The sequence below is a fragment of the Bremia lactucae genome, assembly GCF_004359215.1.
Source record: "Bremia lactucae strain SF5 chromosome Unknown BlacSF5_NotPlaced_49_SHOA01000009.1_1371882bp, whole genome shotgun sequence".
Taxonomy (NCBI): Eukaryota; Oomycota; class Peronosporomycetes; order Peronosporales; family Peronosporaceae; genus Bremia; species Bremia lactucae.
This window is the reverse complement of record NW_027152062.1, coordinates 614,297-632,940: the sequence shown is the minus strand read 5'-3', so window position 1 is coordinate 632,940 and position 18,644 is coordinate 614,297. Positions and strand designations below refer to the sequence as shown.

General features: G+C 42.9%; 2 protein-coding genes across 2 annotated transcripts; one reads left to right on the top strand and one right to left on the bottom strand.

Annotated features, from left to right (window-relative positions):
- Window positions 1-4,086: 4,086 nt before the first annotated feature.
- Window positions 4,087-4,935, top strand: CCR75_000503 (uncharacterized protein; the record flags this gene model as incomplete). Its single annotated transcript, XM_067958610.1, has 1 exon — window positions 4,087-4,935. One exon carries the CDS (start codon window positions 4,087-4,089, stop codon window positions 4,933-4,935), a length of 849 nt encoding a protein of 282 aa, XP_067820257.1.
- Window positions 4,936-14,858: 9,923 nt separating this feature from the next.
- Window positions 14,859-17,679, bottom strand: CCR75_000502 (uncharacterized protein; the record flags this gene model as incomplete). The annotated part of the gene is made up of 3 exons (XM_067958609.1): window positions 14,859-15,823; window positions 15,854-17,531; window positions 17,648-17,679. The coding sequence occupies 3 exons, from the start codon at window positions 17,677-17,679 to the stop codon at window positions 15,464-15,466; spliced, it is 2,070 nt and encodes a 689-aa protein (XP_067820256.1). The 3' UTR covers window positions 14,859-15,463.
- Between the last annotated feature and the right edge of the window lie 965 nt (window positions 17,680-18,644).

Here is an 18,644-nt window from a genome sequence, read left to right as displayed (position 1 = left end):
TCTACCTCTTAGATTATATATTAATTAACAACCTTTAAGTGTTAATTTCATGTAACGATACACCCGTTACAGTAAGCGCAAAGTGATTAGTATTGGTATGATGGCTATCCGACTTTACCTCAGCAATGGTGTTGTTACCCCCCATGTCACCCTTAAGAATAATCATGCGACCAATAACTCCTGCATACATTAAGACAACGTATTACGCTATAATTAGCCCCAGCCGCCTCCCTCGCACTTCAAACTCAAAATAAAAAAAGGTGTCAATTTAACGAAAAAGGGTGTGAATTTAGCAATTTTCATAATTTATTATGTCACAATGTTCGTCTTTAAGCTTGTGCCCTGGCTAAATCCTAACAAATTTAATGTTTGCTGAACTTCTTAAAAAACTTGCGGATTGTCAGGAACTATCCCGCATATCAAAGATTATGTTGAAAGCTAAACTTAGCCCTTGCTTTATGCAGTGATAGTGGCTACAATTGAGGAAGGCACGGTGCTCAATCTGGGTAGATTTGTATAATGTTTTACTGTCATGTGATACCTGTTGGGGTATGACAACACACTGCGTAAGAATGTCTTCGTGTAGGGAAAATGGAAAAGTAAATTCGTTCTTATAAAACCCTCATACATGTTACGTACTTAAATGTAACAGCTTCGCTTGCTCTTCTTCTTGTGTCATTCACGACAGTAACCGCCACATCAGCACGACAACGAACCGTCGCCTGATGTTCCACCTTCAACACTCCTCCTCGACGAGAAGTTTCTAATATTGGTCTTGGCCACGAGAAATTGAAACTTCGTTGTCGAAATTGTCTTGGTCAGGAAATCAGCGAGCTGTAACTTGGTTTTAATATACTCCAGCTGTATTACCTTGTTTTTGACTTGATCACGGACAAAATGATAGCGTATATCAATGTGCTTCGCACGACTTTGATATCCTTCATTTTTCGCGATAGCAATCACACTTTGATTGTCCTCGTACACCATTACTGGACCATTAATCTTGACCTTCATCTCCAGCAATAGCGATTTAGTCCACAATACTTCTTGTATACACAATGATAAAGCCACATATTCGGCTTCGGCAGTGCTTAGCGACACACTGTTTTGCATTTTTGACTTGAAAAAAAATCACGGGTGATCCGTTGACCATCACCATCACACCTGATGTTGAGCGTCATTTGTCCTTGTTACTGCCCCAATCAGCGTCACTAAATGCACTCAACTGCAGTTCGCGTGACTTGCTCCGATAGCAGATTCCATCCATAGCGGTTGACTTTAAATAACGCAGCACTCGGATAGCTGCATTCCAATGTTCTTCACTTGGTTTTTCTAAGTGTCGACTCAATTGACACACCGCGAATGCAATATCGGGTCTTGTGCCGGTTGCCACGTAGAGAAGTGAACCCACCAATGAACGATACGGACGATTTTTCATTTTTGGGTCCATCACTTCACACTTATCATGTTCTGGTCTTCCATACCCGGATTATACACCGGCCTAGCATTATCTTGATTGAATTTTTCAACCATTCTTGCTATCCACGCGCTTTGACAGATCTTGAGTCGTTTCTCCTCCATCTTGTAGTCAACTTCGATGCCCAGAACAAATCGCACTTTACCCAGTCTCTTGAGCTGAAATTTAGTAGACAATTCATCAGCAACTTGCTTAATTGAGTCGTACGAAATGCCACCAATGAGCATGTCATCGACATATAACGTCACGTAAGTCCATGAAAAATTGTCAAATCGACGAACAAATACACACGGATCCGAAACGCACGCCACAAATCCCATGCTCTTGAAAACGCCTGAAATAGTCTTAAACCATGTTGCAGCAGCTTGTTTAAGTCCATACAGGCTTCGATTTAGCTTCAGCACTTGACTCGATTTCATTTTAACGCCCTCGGGTGTATTAAGAAACACCTCTTCTTCGAGAACACCATTGATAAATGCTGTATCGACATCATATTGGAATATAGCCATCACGACACGTATTCTCCGGTTGCGAACATGAATTCAATTCGTGTGTTTCGCGGTATGTTGCCAGTAATCAATTCCATAGGTCTGACGATAACCTAATGCCACAAGCCGAGCCTTATATCGCTCAACATCACCATTTTCATTTCGCTTGATGGCGAACACCCACTTAGTTCCAATTACCTTCTTGTTTAACAAATTGTCCACGGGACTCCACGTCTTTTTGCTATCTAGTGCCTTCAGTTCGGCTTCTATCGCTTCTTTCCACATCATACTTTGTGGAGACTTCACAGCATCTTGGTACGTTGATGGGGTTTCAAATGCCGCATTAGCTTGATCATATTCAATACGATATCGTTTTGAGGCACGTTCTACAGGTTCATCTCCTCGTGACGAAACAATAGCATCTGACATCCCGACCGGAACCAAAGCTTGTGAGTCTGTACTTGGAGGAGATATTGCGAGAGGGTTATTGTGTCCACTAACACGAGATGAATGTGTCTCTAGACTGTCATCGAGATTAGTCCATCCCTCCCTGGGCACAATGGCCTGAATATCATCCTCAATTAGCTGGCTCCATGTACACGTCATCGATATCGAAAGCAATATCATCTTCATGTCCATTCTCTAGACGTGTACCCAACGACGTTAATTCTTGAGGAGGCGAGACTATTTGATCACCGTTAGTCTGATCAACCTCCATAGGTTCAATTTCATCGTGATTCGAAGAAATTGGTGATTGAACCCTGATATCATCGTCTCCTTCGCCATTTATTTTTGCGTGCTGACGAGTTGATACTGGTGCGTCATCAACAACTTGTACATACTTCGTCCGTGGCTGTTCTTGAAATGTCACTGACCTTGTGACTTCAAGTTTTTCTGAATTATAATTCCAGACACGATAACCCTTCACTTCGTGTGAATAACCAAGAAACATGCACCGAAATGCCTTCTTGTCCAATTAAGCACGTTTTGCTTTGTCAATGTGTGCGTAACCTTGAGCACCAAAAACGCGCATGTGTGACATGTCTGGCTTCAAGCCAAAACACATCTCAATTGGAGTCTTCGTCGGGGATGAAGCGCACGTGACCCGGTTGGTCACATATACAGCTGTATTTATAGCTTCAGCCCACCACTTCTTTTCCACTTGCATGTGATTTAGCATCGACCTTGCACGTTCCGTCAGTGTCCTATTCATTCGTTCAGCCATTCCATTTTGCTGGGGCGTCGCCTGATGCTCCACCTTCAACAATACCGCTCTATGCTACGGATCATTTTTTAATAATTTTAGCTGCTCTAACCTACAGTGCAATATTTTGTTTGATAAAAGTGACAACGCAGAATATTTCAATAAATTCCGTAAGACCTCAATTTCTTAAGATCAATTTCTTAAGAGTGGGTGGTGCTAAAATGCAGTGGTCAGTTTCGCTCAGGTGTACAGAATATATCTTGACCGTTGCTACGTATTTGTTCCTACCAAGAAAATTGTTCGAGTGTACTTGATTAATTTTTATGAACAAGTAAAGACTTGGTTACTGAAGCCCCTTGCACAAGGATTGCCTGCGAACGCATACCCTTTTTGTAGCCTTGCATTGCTCATACGATCATCAAGTACATGAAAAAGATGGAAAAAGTGATTGCAAAATGTTGTTTTTGAGACTTGATTTGCTCAATTTCGAGTAGATTGCAAAGATTCTTAGAAAAACGCCTCGTACACACTTTGTGGTGCTTTTGCTTTTCGCTGATGCAGATCAGAGCAAGTGCATATCTTTCGGAGAAGGATTTTTCCCGGCTAGTCTGCCACACATAATACTACTCACAGACATGTCGCAATGATAACTTTAAGGCTGGCTTCCCGCAGATGCAGAAGAACATTGAAGTAGCAGTAATTGCTCGCTTCAAAGAGCGGTACCCTAACATTGCAAAACGGCAAATCCGCGACAATTCGATATGGTTAGTAAGTGATAAAAACGGCGATTGATTTGCCACAACCCATCTATCAGCGCAGTACCAGGTCCTACAAATTTCTGCTGTTTGGAAGCCTTTCCTCCTCACATCTGAATTTTCCGTCAGTCTCTCGGATCTCGCTTAACTCGTAACGCTAAAATGTTGGCGGTAATCCTCGGTGCGCTTCTTTTCGTGATATGCAAAGCTAGTGGCCAGCATCCTACGTCATCTCGGTATCGCTACATTCCTAAATATTTTAGTCAACGGGATCCTAGCCAGTCTCCCCCAGCGTCTTACCCTCCTCACATGGGGCTGCAGGATGGATACACGTGGCATGATGTGCATGCTGAAGTTGCCGCGGGACGACTTGAAGGCAGAAATGTGAAGCTTCTGGTATTTCTGCGTCATGGTGAAGGTATCCACAACGTCGCTACTAACAAGTATGGCATGTTCGCGTGGGACGGCTACTACTCTAAGCTGCCAGAGTATTTGGATTCGCCCTTGACAAAAACCGGGGTCATACAAGCAGGAAAAGCGTCGAAAATGCTCGACGGTGAGATTTCTATGGGCTTACATCTCGACAATGTGCTGGTGTCTCCGCTAGAGCGTACACTTCATACTTACTCCGTTGCGTACCAAAATCAACAAAACATCAAAAGCACAGTGGTAGAGTTAGCACGGGAGATACTGGGTGTGAGCACTTGCGACCAGCGTCGCAGCATCTCTGAAAAGCGACTCGAGTACCCTCACTTGGACTTCAGCAAAATTAAATCTGATGCGGACCCATGGTGGACCTCTGATCATCGTGAGACTGACGCTGAGATAAAAATTCGTGCAACAAAGTTCTTAAATTTTATCTTTTCGAACACGTCATCACAGAGTGTTGGTGTTGTCTCCCACAGCATATTTGCCGCTGCGCTTCTAGGTGTAGTTAATCATCCCGTGTACAAAATTGCAACAGCTGAGTTCCTACCTCTGCTTATTGAGGCCTTCCCACCAGCAAACTAAATGCTAGTTTTGCAATTGGCCGAATTCGTGCGATTTGTTGAACTCGTTATAAATGATTTCCTTTTTACAAGCTTCGTCCGGATTTGGATGACTGTGGGAAACGTGATGGCGCAGGTTGATGATTGATAACATAAAAGCTAGAAACGTTTGGGCTCTTTTTAATCAGTGAAAAAACATCGGAGCTTAAAATTATATTAGAATAATACGATAGTTAATAATATCGAACTATAAAATTTAAGAAACGTATTGTCCAGGTCGAAGATCAATCTATTGTTATATATGTGTAACGGGGCACTACGACTTGTACTGTTCCAGTACAAGTCCACTTCACACTGCTTCAGTTGTGAGTGGTGCCTTTCGTTAGGTGACGTACACTGTACGTGCAGAGGAAGACTTCCCTTAAGACAAGTTAACTTAAGAGGGTAAAATGAAAATTGTATTAATATTGTAACTGGGTGTATCGTTACATGAAATTAACACTGAAAGGTTGTTAGTTAATATATTATCTAAAAGGTAGATAATGTTTGGAGAATATAACTTTACATGGTAATATTCTAAAAGCTTATCCATTGGCAGATATAGACCATTATATCTACTTTCTCCGCTGTCCAGTCAGAGTTGGAAGCGCGCAAAGAGAGAGACAGATTAGACTTTATTACATGTTTTGTATTAGTTTAAAATTAAGTAGTATTAAATAGATAGAAACAAAAGAACTTAATTATATTAAATACTGTTTTTAATTAACCCTCTTTAAAGCAAGTGTTTTAAAAGAGAGTCTTCTTCTGCACGTACTACTGTACGAGAAGTGAGGCACCACTCGCAGGTGATCAGTCGAGATGTCACGTTCGACGACTGAGGCAGTGCGGAGTGGACTTGCACTGAAGCAGTACAAGTCAGTAGTGCCCCGTTACACCTGGTAGCACTTTGAAGTTCGTCCAAGGACCACAGTTTCATCATCTAACATGGACATGTTAGATGATAATGGAAATACGCATCACGTTTCGCGTGATAGCTACTCCTTTCTAAGTGACATAGAAAGGAGTGCGGTCGAACGAATGAGTTCGAGCGTAGGGAACGATGCCATCTTGGCCATGCTGTCCGATTTCGGACAGAGATGCCCTCCATTCAGCCATCGCCAGGCTCATACAACATGAACTTGACGATGCGAAGGAGAAGGTAGCCTTGCTTAATCAGCAAGGCTCTCAACAGGCAGAAGTTGAGGTTATAACAGGTACATACCCCTGTACCTGGGATGACGCACACGCGTCGTCCCGAAACCTTAAAGATTGACATCTCTAAGCATCGGGGAGTCGAAGAAGACTCCCTCTTAAGATGGTTTGTCTAGTTGGACGATGCCATAAGGGCTCGTCACATCGTCGACGAGCAAATGCAAGTCGTATTTGATCAGTCAAATTTAACAGGTCATGCCAAAACTTGGGCATTGGGTCTTAAGTTGCGCGACCCATATGTCTTTGGGTCGCTAGATGCTTTTAAAGCCCGGCTCAAACAGACGTTTGAACCGCCTAGGGCTGAGTTCAGAGCTCGATCAGAGCTTCTGAAACTCAAGCAAGGCAAGCGTGATGTTCACGCTTATGCCCGGCACATACGACTCTTAGCGAGTTGTATCACAAACTACACAGTTCATAAAAACACGTTGATTACGGTGTTCATGCAAGGTCTTACGGATGGTCCCGTAAAGACCCACCTGTTCCGCTTGGAACTGGATACGCTTGAAGAAGCAATATCCGTTGCGGAACAGGAGGACTTTAGCTTGAGACAGGCTCAAGCTAGTTCGTCATCATATCGTCCTCCAAGACGACACGAGTTCGGAGGTCCAGACCCCATGGACCTTTCTTACGTCGAAAGCGAGAGGCCTCGCTTTTCGAGCAATCAGCGATCGCAGAAATGCCAGCGCTGCCAAAAATTAGGACACTATGCTCATGAGTGTAGTGCCCCACGCCCAGCACCGAAAGGTACTGAACGTAATTTGGAACCGTATGCCAAAAAGGGCAACGGTCGCGGGTCCGACGTTGTTGCGAAATCGCAAAAGCGAAGCGGACCGCCAAAAAATAGACGGGGTCAGTAGGGGCGCAACGCCCTACGGATCCAGCAACCTCAAGAGAATTTGCAAATCTCTTGACTAAAGTTGCTCCAGACACACAATCATTATGTGTCTCTGCACCTGGTGATGAGGTATCCCTCATCACCTTGAAGTTAAAAGGGACAAATGATTTGTCACTCAGAGCCCTAGTGGACTGCGGAGCGTCGAATAACTTTATTCGTCGCCAGTCACTAGAGGGTCGTAGGCTCAAATATGTTGAGCGCGACATCCCTCCAACGAGGATGACGGTGCGTCTAGCGACAGGCGCATCGATAACAGTAATGAAACGCGTAGTGAAATTTCACTAAACGTTAAAAGAATTACAGCATGACGATGATTTCTTCGTACTGGATTTGGATGACAAATTTGATGTCATCCAAGATTTACCTTGGCTCAGAAAATATGAGCCAAGAATCAGCTGGCAGCATCGATCCGTGGAGATGCCTGCCACTTGTTCATCAGATGGCCATCTGATGAACGTCTTGGAGCGTCCGCAAGCGTGTGGATGTACTACGAGTGAGTACGATGGCCTCACTTGTGGTACGGTCGTTAGTACGACTGCACAAGATCACAGTGTGATTACTAATCACCCTGTGGAGTCAGCTGCCGGCGGCTGTGCGAATGCACAGGCAGCGCCGAAGGTCCACCACTCGAAGAAATCGAGTGGATTGAATCATGAATGTACGCCTAGCGGGCGACATTCAAGGAAGATACCGGTTGTCCAAAACATTAAATGTCTTGGTTAATGACGGATCAATAGTAGGCGCTTATACTTTTGATCTGTATGCGCCCGAAGTTAATTTCGGAGATTACTCAATTACCAACCCTAGAACCCAAGCGGTTCTTAAGAGATCTGCATAGTGGTAGAATCAAGCAGATCTGCATACTCGTCACAAAGGACGATTACGTAACCGACATACGGTCAGCGGTAATTTTTGCAGAGACGAACAGGTTCTCAGCAGCTCATCGATATTGACTTACCGCGTGTGTTCACGCTTCTTACTTATTCGACAGGGTAGGCAATGCGTAATGGACTATGTCCAAGCGTCGTAAACTAGTATTGCTGCTATGCAGCTTGACGCATCACTAGACTGAGTTCTGATAACCATTACTTGATAATCATTATACGGGCGTGGCAAGAACAAGAGTTTTCCGAGTGACCCCACTATGATTCAAGCAGCTGTGTATCTTGCATTGAATGCTAAGTACACTTTAAAGCAGCCCATTACGGTACACGGGGACATCATGTAAGCTCCTTGAGCACGCCTCGTACGTCTAACAGAGCAGAACCATTGGACCTCACCCACGCTGAGGAATGAAAAGCAGAGCTTCAAGTGGTTGAACATCAGATAAACATTCGTAGCTGATTTATGTTCGATAGCTCGAGACGCTTGCATTTGGCGTGTCCCACGTGCAACTAGCGCAAGGCTCGGACATACAATATTTTCAACTCACTCCATAATTCTGGTGCAGGGGGGAATGCCGACTACTGACAGGCGTGGGGCACCCTACTTGGTAGAAATTGGGCTCTGTGTAACCTTTATGATGCAAAAAATAGGGCTTAGCCTCAATGAGCTCTATGCTAATAGCGCAGACCGCAAAAACATGTCAGGCTTAATTAGTCGCAGAGGGCGACTGTGAAGGCTTTAATTAGCCAAGGCCAAATTTATGCTCATCCTCGTTCCCTTGATGGGAGCCAGCGATATGCTGAGACGCTTTAAGAGCATGATGGTGATTCGATCGTTGTTTGCGAAGCGGCTGGAAATCGTGTCACTGTGACAAAAGCTCCGTGAGCTTAGACAGGGAAGTTTCAAGCTTTGACAACCTTGAATGTTGTCTTGTTCTTTATTGGAATTGAAAATGATCGTTTCCTTTGTATGGCCTGGCTTGAACGCCATGAGCCACGTATTGATTAGAGGTAAAAGATTCCGCAACGCCGAAGGACGTGACTGTGATGATGTTAACGGACAGTTGGGCCCAACAAATATGTTGGCCCTGGTTTATCCTCCTCCTCCTCATCTATTGGTGGACTCGAATGGACAGAAATGCTTTCTAGTGGAGATCTACTTGAACCACCGTGACATGGGGGGGGGGGTCGAGCGAGTTATCTCGTTCGATGGCGAGGGTATCCAACCTCGCATGATAGTTTGAAGCCTCACTACCGGCTGATAGATGTTCCGGGTCTCGTCGAGTACCCATCTTTGATCTACAAGGATCATTCGATAAAGAGCGCCTTTTCATTTCGTAAAAAAATGCAGATTATCAATCTTTTGCACATTTATTAGAGAGGTGCGCCCTCAAATGAGGACATTAAAAGAGTATTCCTCCCTAGGGCATGAACTGCACCCTTAACGCAGCAGGGAGACAAGTCCTCCTACGCTACGCAAGGTTAACGTGCCTCTAGACAAACGCTGAGACTTATAGCATGCACTTACTATGGAACACTTTTCGACCGGGTCACGTGCCACAAACAGTCTGTCAAGCCAGGCCTCGAGGCTTTCGTTTTGTGCTTTCTGTTTGAAAGTTTCCCAAGCCTGGAACAGCGAGTCTCATATCCTTGGCACTCTTGCCAGTGAACCATCGATGCCGGAAAAAGATATCGATGAAGCATTTATTTTCGTCTCACCAGGCTCTTGAAGCCTGGATGAGTCGTACAACGGAATCATGTATCGATCGTTGGTCATTCCAGACCAACTAATTATGCTGCCTTTAGAGGACAATTAGATTTTCCTTTCGACATATCTATCAGGTTTACTGCCTTAGAGGTGACGCGCACGGGCTTAGTGCCTATTCTTACTCAAAATTTGGAATCGAAATATAACCAACAAGTGGTTCCTTACACAGACGGACATATTAGTATTTATCTGTCATGCTATCATTTTACATCACTCGATATAGTGACTGTTGGCTAATGGGGGAAGGGGAAGGGATGTAGCGGGGCGTCCCGTTACACAAGCATTATTTCCTTTAAGGGGAATAATAGGAATTATTTCCTATAAAAAAGATAACGAGGGGTAAAACTATCATCATTTAATAATTTTAATTTACAATTCCAGTATCACCGTATAGGATAATATTGTAGCAACAGGACAACAGTTTTGTTGATTGATTGGTTCACGTTAAAATCAACCCCGCCATTCGCTGCTAGACGCATGAATGAGCGGTGCGCAAGGAGTCGCTTTACATCGTTTCACGATAGTCAGCAGATACGAAGATCGTTACGTATGAAATTAATATATATAGTGTTAATTTTTCCTATAATACGCCTTCTTAGATTCAACATTTAGTGGCTTAAACTAATTAGCAACTTAAATTTTTCCTCTGCACGTCGTGTACGTGAAGTATTCGGAGGCATCGCTATTAGTACGGGTTGGCCGGTACGGAAGCAGTACTAGCGAAAGGTACACCGTAACACACGACGCATCTGGTCCCGCAGTTTCTATGTGCGTCGCCTTGTATCGTTATGAGTGTGTTCCTATGTTCTAACGTTTACATCTTAACAGCTTATGTAGCGGAAGACTTATCATCCAAAGAGCCATTAAGCTCTATTGAACTAACTAACTAATAACTAAGTCCTGGATCGAGGGACTGAGTGGTTCGTAGATTCAAGTGGCAACTAGTTTTAGTGTTAATACCTTATTAAGGTCTCTGACTCTTCCAGTTCACAGCGCAAGCCTGACGCTTTTGGATCAAAGGGGGAAATTAAAATCTATTTATGTTTATATACTTAAATACCTTACTTTAATTACCTAACAAAATATTTGCCATCAGATCCAGATCTTGTATTACTGATACTTTAAATGGGAATCGCTAATCTCTCTGTTTTAATATATTCCCATTGAATGGCCCGTAAATAGTAAATTAGTAGGATTTATTTTACATAATAGATTTTTTTGTATAATGAACGAACTTTGAACCTTAATAGTCGAGCCAACGCAAAATGGACGGAATGATTGCAAATTGAGCAAAAAGTAGTTGACGTCGAAGGATAGCAAGCTGGCTCGGATATAAATCGAAGTGCACCCCTTTGCAGCTTCGCAGACTAGTAAGCTGGAACACCTAATTACATTAAAAGAAGATTCTTTTAAAAAAAGTCTGCTCGCGTAAAGCTTTCGGCTTATCGTCTTGTATTGAGCGAATTGCTGTCTGTTCTGGCAACGTCTACATATGTGTTGTACATTCATCGCTGCACATGCACGATATGTGCTCTACGTCTTAGTGGAACTTTATAATGGATGACTGCTAAAAGACTACAAGAAAGGGCTTGTACTCCATTTTGGTGCTCGGCAATAAAAAATCGAACTGTGTCGCCCGCGACATTGACAGGATCAAGTGTTTTATCAAGGACAGTGTCGACGAGGTGGATTGTTATTATTGCGGTGATGACTGTGGGAGTTTGATTTCCTAATTACTTTTGCGGATGATATTTGCTAATAGCGCAGAGGATAACGAAACTAATAACACTCTCTCTTTTGCGTCTAGATATGTGCTCTCTGTCTATGCAATTCGTATTGATTATTAATAGATTCTTTCTTTATGCAGGCAAGATGTTTTGTCCAGAGAGCTCACTACTTCTCATTTTTAACAGTCAAATCTGCTTGGGCTCTTGATTCGCCCCGCGTTGACCTCGATCTGCGCGAAGTAGCCGAATGACCATGTGTTTGTAACCAATAAGCGTAGGATGCATCAACCTCGCTGGCCTTTTTGATGTTGTATTGTAAATTGTTACGTGTGAAATAGAAAAAAAGGACGAGGGAAATGGTGTATATAGATGCGCTTTATAAAGCAGGATACGCGTAAAGGCAGACCAATTGCTTCTAGGTTCGGCAGTCGTTTATTCGACCAGCTGCTCAAAGTGATCCTACTAAACTGCGTAAATAAATCTAGAATTTTATTTCAGTTTATTGACGAGAGTGGTTGATGTGCACCGAACACGAGCTCCAACAGATGTGGCTAATCGACATAAAGGTCAAACTGATGGTCAGTGCACAATCTAGCTCATAGTAGTCGATTCACTTTAAACCGATCACCTGGCGCAATTAAGCCAGTCTTGGTGCAGCCAATGCCTTCGTAAGTATGTCCGCGGGCATACTTGCCGTCTCTCGATACTCGGGTCTTATAATACCACGCTTCTTGAAATCTCCGACAAACTTGATTCGCACATCAATATTATTTGCCTTAGCAGATGTACTTGCCTCGTCAAGTTGCTTCAAAGCAGCTTGATTATCCACCCGCAGTGGCATCGGTTCCTCAAACTTCAAATCTGACTCACGTAAAAGTTCTCGAATGCCTAACAAATCTCGAGCCATGATAGACGCAGCAGTAAATCCAGCTTCCATAGTTGAAAGTGAAACTCCACCTTGTTTCTTGCTTACCCAGCTCACTGGCATAACGTTAATCGTAATTATGGTACCCGTGACTGACTTTCTGTCACCTTTGTCAGCATCAAAATCTGCACCAAACATCGGAATTGTTCTCTTTTCCGGTCATGCAAAAACACAATGTTCTCGTTCAAAATGGTACCTGGCTATTTTCTTTGCCAACTGGTAATCACCCATTGTTGGCTGATGTGTCCTTCTTGACGCTTTGTGTACCGCAAATGCAATGTCCGGCCTAGTGCATCGTGAAATCTACAATAAACTCCCAACAAGCGATTGAAAAACTTTACTATCATCTTTTACACTCCATCTCCCCCACATACCAGTAGAGGTGTGGTAACTGAATTGTCGATATCGCCCCAATTTAAGACTATGTTCCTTAAGCATATCCACTATACCCACTTTTTGGATCGAATCTTTACCCATTTTCTTCATCATATTGGATGCGCATGCCCAAAAGCTTGCGCGCTTTGTCCTAGGTCCTTTATCGCCAGCGAAATTAACTCTTGAAAAAACAATCCATGAATTTCTGATCAGTTTCCGTGACCAGTAGGCCATCGACGTAAATTCCAATAATTAAAATGTGATCACTTGTCCATCTATAATAGACACACATGTCAGTGATATACTGAATAAAACCAATTTCGACCAATTTTTTTAGTAGTAATTTACTCCACAATCTTCCTGTCTGTTTGAGTCCAACAGTGCTTTTTTCAGCTCCAATGCGGCCTCATTATTCTTGACACACCTAAAGTTTCTTCGTGACTTCGTCAACCTGGATTCCCAGCAGAACTCGGATATGTATATCGAGGTTTTCTTCCTTGTCCGCTTTCACGTAAGCATTTAGTGCCTCACAGGCACTCTCCATTTTCTTGCCAAAGCAAAAACTAATTGATGCTGGACATGACAATAACAGCTGCAAATGTAACTCCAAAATTCCCTCCAAAAACTTGTTCATTTCCGCATGCGACCAATCTCGCCTTTAGACGCTCGATTTTACCTTCGGTGTCACGTTTCGTCTTGAAAGCCCACTTCGAGTTTAATGCTCGATCACTTTTCGGAGCCTTCAAAATATCCCACACCCCATTGTATTTCAGAGCCTCGGAAATCGCTTCCATCTACCCTACCTTGTGACTGCTACGCAAAGCCTCACCAAAGTTTTTTGGGTCAGAAATTAAGACAGCGTTAACAATGCACTTTTGAGCGTTTAAATGTTCAATTCCTTGATCGTGGCCAGAACTTTTATTCTTGCTCGCCGACCTTGCCACAACCTTCTGTTTTCGTGTCCACAGATTCTTTCTTTTTTATATGATTGGTTGTCGGACGAATAATCTTCTCCCTCACTTGTGTAAGTCTTGAATATTGTCCTTCCTGGACTTAATCTCGCACGGAATCGTAACTTTTCAGGCTAGGATTATTCTGCAAATACAAATTTTGGACTTGGTGGTTTTAGTTCTTGTTTAGTGTTTCGATGTTTTGCAAATGCTGGGAGAGAACAACTACATTATCCTTCGGCAGGTAAACACGATACTCATTGGTCTCTTCACTAAGGCCAACGATAGTCCCTTTTTGCCCTCTCGGAGCAAAATTTCACTTCCTAAAATCTCTGTACACTAAACATGGTGACCTAAAATCGACGATTTCTCCCTGATTCGCCAGCACTTTCATCGGTAATAATTTTTCAAAATTAGAATTTATTGGAGCCCAATTTAATATGTCAGGAGCATACTCCACCGCATCATCCCAGAAATTCAGCGGGAAGCCAGAAGCAAAAATCATACAGCGAGCCATATTCATGATGCTTTTCCATTGCTGGCTTGATTTCGAGCTTCACTTCGCTGTCTGTCAACGCCCAATTTCTTGCAGAATAAATCCACATTCTGATACTCTCCTCCTGAGCCATGCGAAGAACGTGCACACGGCAGTCGAACTATTTCTCGAAAAATGTCAGAAAATCTTCAAACTTCTTGGCTGCAGCGTCTTTTGTACGCGCATGAAAAACACGGCAATAAATGCTTTTATGATCGGCGAAATTGATCATGTAGCGGTTATTCAGGCGATCTCTAGGAGTCATTGGGCCCTTGATGTCCGAACAATTAACGTTCCCGACCTGATCGATGGGTGAGTGTTGTCCAGAGTCTTGCCTTGACTGTCTGTTTTGGTCTGTTTACCTTGAGAACACGTGTGACAAATCTTACGACGTTTGTCCGTGAGCAATATATTAGAGGAAGGTACCGAGCCAATTTCTTAATAGTGTCGTAATTTAAATGTCCCAAACGTTTGTAAGAACTCATTAAACTGCCTTTTAAACATCAGTGGACACTTGAATGCCTACCCCTTCACTCAAAATTATCATAATAACCTAAATAGGCGCCTTTATACTTTCAATCACTCGACACAAACTACCAGAACATTTCCAGCCAATTAAGCATTAAACCGCGAATTCAAAAAATATATTTTTTGCACGTTGTGCACCATTGAGTCCTAATATGTAACCCTTCAAATCCAAAATTCCATACAAAATCAAATTGTGCTGAACTCCTTCAGCAAACTAAACATCCGTAAGAGTCAGCACATCATCACGTTCAATTCCACACGCCAGAACGGTAATTGTCACTGTGCCCTTTTGCTTATATGGAGCGGCTTGCCGTCGGGTTGATGACAAGTCTCAACACACGATTTAACGTTTTTAAGCCATCTCTCGTCGCTAGCAAGATGTCTGCTGGACCCGCTATCCAAAATCCAGACGCCAACCCGAATTGTTGAAACTTCATTCACGACCAATGACAAATTTTGCTGGTTCCTTGTAAGCGCTTGCGTTTCGGACGCGCTGCCTTCAAGTGTCCGACCTCGTCAAACGAGCAGCATATATCAACAAAAAAATAGTTTCTGTCTTCACAAGTGGAATTTTAACAACCGAAATAGACCTTGTGTAACGGGGTAGCGCGTTACATAATTTTTATTCTATGCTGACATAACAAATAATTTCGAAACCTACTTCCATTGATTACGCTTCTAAATATTCGAAGCCACTGCAATATAAATTATTTTACCACTCGTCAGCGCTATTCTCAATTTCATCTAAATTTTCTTTCAGCAGTGATTCAGTGCCATTTGTGCCTCCACCCGCATTTGGTATAGTGGAGGAATTAGATACTCGATCCATTATTGACAAAAAGGGCTCAACTTCAAATGCAAATACATCACCCGTGAATGCAAATTGAAGACCGCTCTGTTCCCCCCGTGTGGCGTGTAACATATCTTTACGACGTGTTACAATACGCTGTGTTGCAGAATAAGTCCGCGGCCGCAATATAGGCCGAAATGCCTTTGGCGCTGGATTGTTGTTTGCGACTGCGACAGTGTGCATAAGAACTGCTTGAGCTACATCCCGCGAGCGCTTAGAAACCTAACGTATGCAAGACAACATTAAATCAACTTCAATTAATGAGAATGCTTGAATGCGCCAGCAGACCTTTAAGCAATTAGCACCATTATATGATTTAGCAATTATCACTTCACACAAGCTCATTAGCTCCAGTGCTTCTGCAAGATCTTCCACTTCTAAAAAGTATGCGATGCTGTTCTCATGAACGAGTTCAAGAACTCGATTAAGTGGCATTGCACATCTGTCGAATATCTGGTCGTAATCAAAGTTGCTTGCGTCACGTTTTGAAGAACTGAGTTGAGCGAACTTGTCTCTTGCCACTTTACCGTGCAGCAACTTTCCAACTACATGGAAGTCCGACAGAAAAAAATCACGGGTGTGACATTGTAGCTCCGATGAATTCATTGATACTTTCAAGGCATTAGCGCCTTGGGCTCTTTGCATGGATGCGTTCGCAGGTTCAATTTGACATGTTTTCAAGTTTAAATTTTGCAAAAATTGCAGCATGTTTAGCGCGTACCGCATATCGCCATTGCACCTGTCGATAATATTATGAATAACCGAGGGTTTACATTTAAAGTTCTCTTGTTCAGCAACACAAACTAATTGCTTTTTCAGCTGTGCAGATGTCACTCCATTGATGTAAATGACCGAGGTCAGCGGCGAATTCATCACCTCGTGAGAAAATTTCTTGCTCAAATAATCTAGATCAACCTTGCGACCTCGGCTAGCACTGTAGATACAAACAATTGGATACTGACTACCACCTGCTGATGCTATCACACGCTGATAAATTCGCTTTAGCTTTTCCTCATACAGCAGCGAATCGTTTGACCACGCCAAGGAAAAACTTTCAACTAGAACTATTTGCCTTGAGCTGACCGATGAAACCCGTATATAATCAGATTCGCGCTGACTGCAAGCCAGCCGGCGGTCGCTGTCAGCAAAATATGGAGGTCGGGACGTAGAAATCGGCAAGGCGGCATAAGCTGACGAGCGATACATAAACTCAGAGAAATTATCTTCGACAGGCACATGCGGCATTCGTTCAAATTTAAGTTTCCCAGCAGCCGAATTGTCTTCCCACTCTTTTATGAGCACATTTAGCTTTCGAGCAATACATCGCACTGCTGTTGACTTACCTGACCCTGGCGGACCACACACGAATAACAGCCGCTTCTGAATAACTCCAGAGCGTGCCAATGCATTCTGTTCGAACCACTGATACATTTCTTGCACCTTCTTTTTGCTCACACAGAGGTCACCTGCCGTTTCTGGAGCGTAAAAGTCTATCCACAGTCCCTTACGTGATTTTGCAGCAGCGGTCTTACTAGCATTACTATTGCTTTTATTGAATTGATTCGTTTTGAATATACAAAGCGCTGACGAATTGACACTAGCGATGTCTTCATTTTCGCTGTTGTCAATTTCGTCTTGAGGATCCAGCCAAGGCTTTAATGGCACCCCTTTCATATTAGATTCATGCTTAACATACTTCATTGGCTGTGGGAGCCACTGGGGGAAGTTCCGCACCCTTTTTGGCAATTCGGGACGCGCGCTATCGCACATTTCGCACCGCTTCCTGGTGGTATCGGCATTAAGATAAGTGCAAAGTGGGCAACTCCAGGCAAGTCCAAACGTGTTATCCACCATTTTCTGGTTTGAACTTGTTACAACCACGACGTCGGAGTTACTGCCGCTGTCCACCGAATCCTTCAGTAGCGCTGTGCTGTACAAAAATAATAATAATAAGATACATGTTATTAAAATCCTCGCACTATAGACAATGCGATTCAAGTATAATAGTCTGCGTGGATCTCGTATTGGCTGGATGCGCAAACTTACTTCTGTCGGAGTCGCCGCCGTCCGCGCTTCATCAGGAACTTTTTAATTTAAATATATTCACACAATTTGTAACAATTTGCGCTAAAACCTCACTGAAGTAAATCTGAATAAAACAAAATTTAGAGATATCTCTAGCTTGGTAAAGAAACTTATAGAAAAATAATTTGCTTGCGCCAAAAGGACAGCAAATAATATTGCGCGAGTGAAATTAAGAAAGTGCAGTCATACATCAGATATTTGATGTAGCCTTGCGATGGTAACTAACTACTTGTAATCGCTCGGCAATTTCGCTTTGAACAGCGGCGATGCGATCAGAAGCACAAATATTGAAAACAAATTCGAGAACTTCGTTGGGGTTAGGTTTTCCTAGTGCTTTTACTCGCTATGATATTTTTAGTAAGAAAAAAACTTGCTTATTTTTGCATATTTTTAATAAGAAACGGCATCCGCCAAAACAACTTATTTATAGTTTGGCGTGCACCATACAGGGCTTGTTGTCTAGCAAGAACAACAATGCCTCAGACGACGACTTTTCCCTGATCAGCTACCCATAATATAAAGTCAGAGTGAAATTTTTTAATCTCTTAGCTACTTCGTCATGCACAATACAGTCGGTTGTATGCCCACAATCGACTATGGACTTTAGTGGCAATTTATTTGACACTTTATTTTCAGGATGATGAGTTTATCTCATCCCTGAAGCAGTTACACACAATGTTTGTGTACGAGGAGAAATTTTCGTCAAAAGGCCCGCAAATTCTTTTGACGTTGCTGGATCAGTAGGGCGCTTCGCACCACCTGACTTCATTGGAATGCTAGCAACTCGCAGTTTGAGAAATTTGCATTGGTCTCCCATAAATTACGGCAACTTAGCTCATACGAGACAAATATTAAGCGCTGCTGCGACGAGTGTTGTTTCAAGTCAATTTTCAATGGAGCAGATTTGTTAAACGCGATATAAACGAATTCCAAAAGCTGTATTCCTTTTGAAACGTAG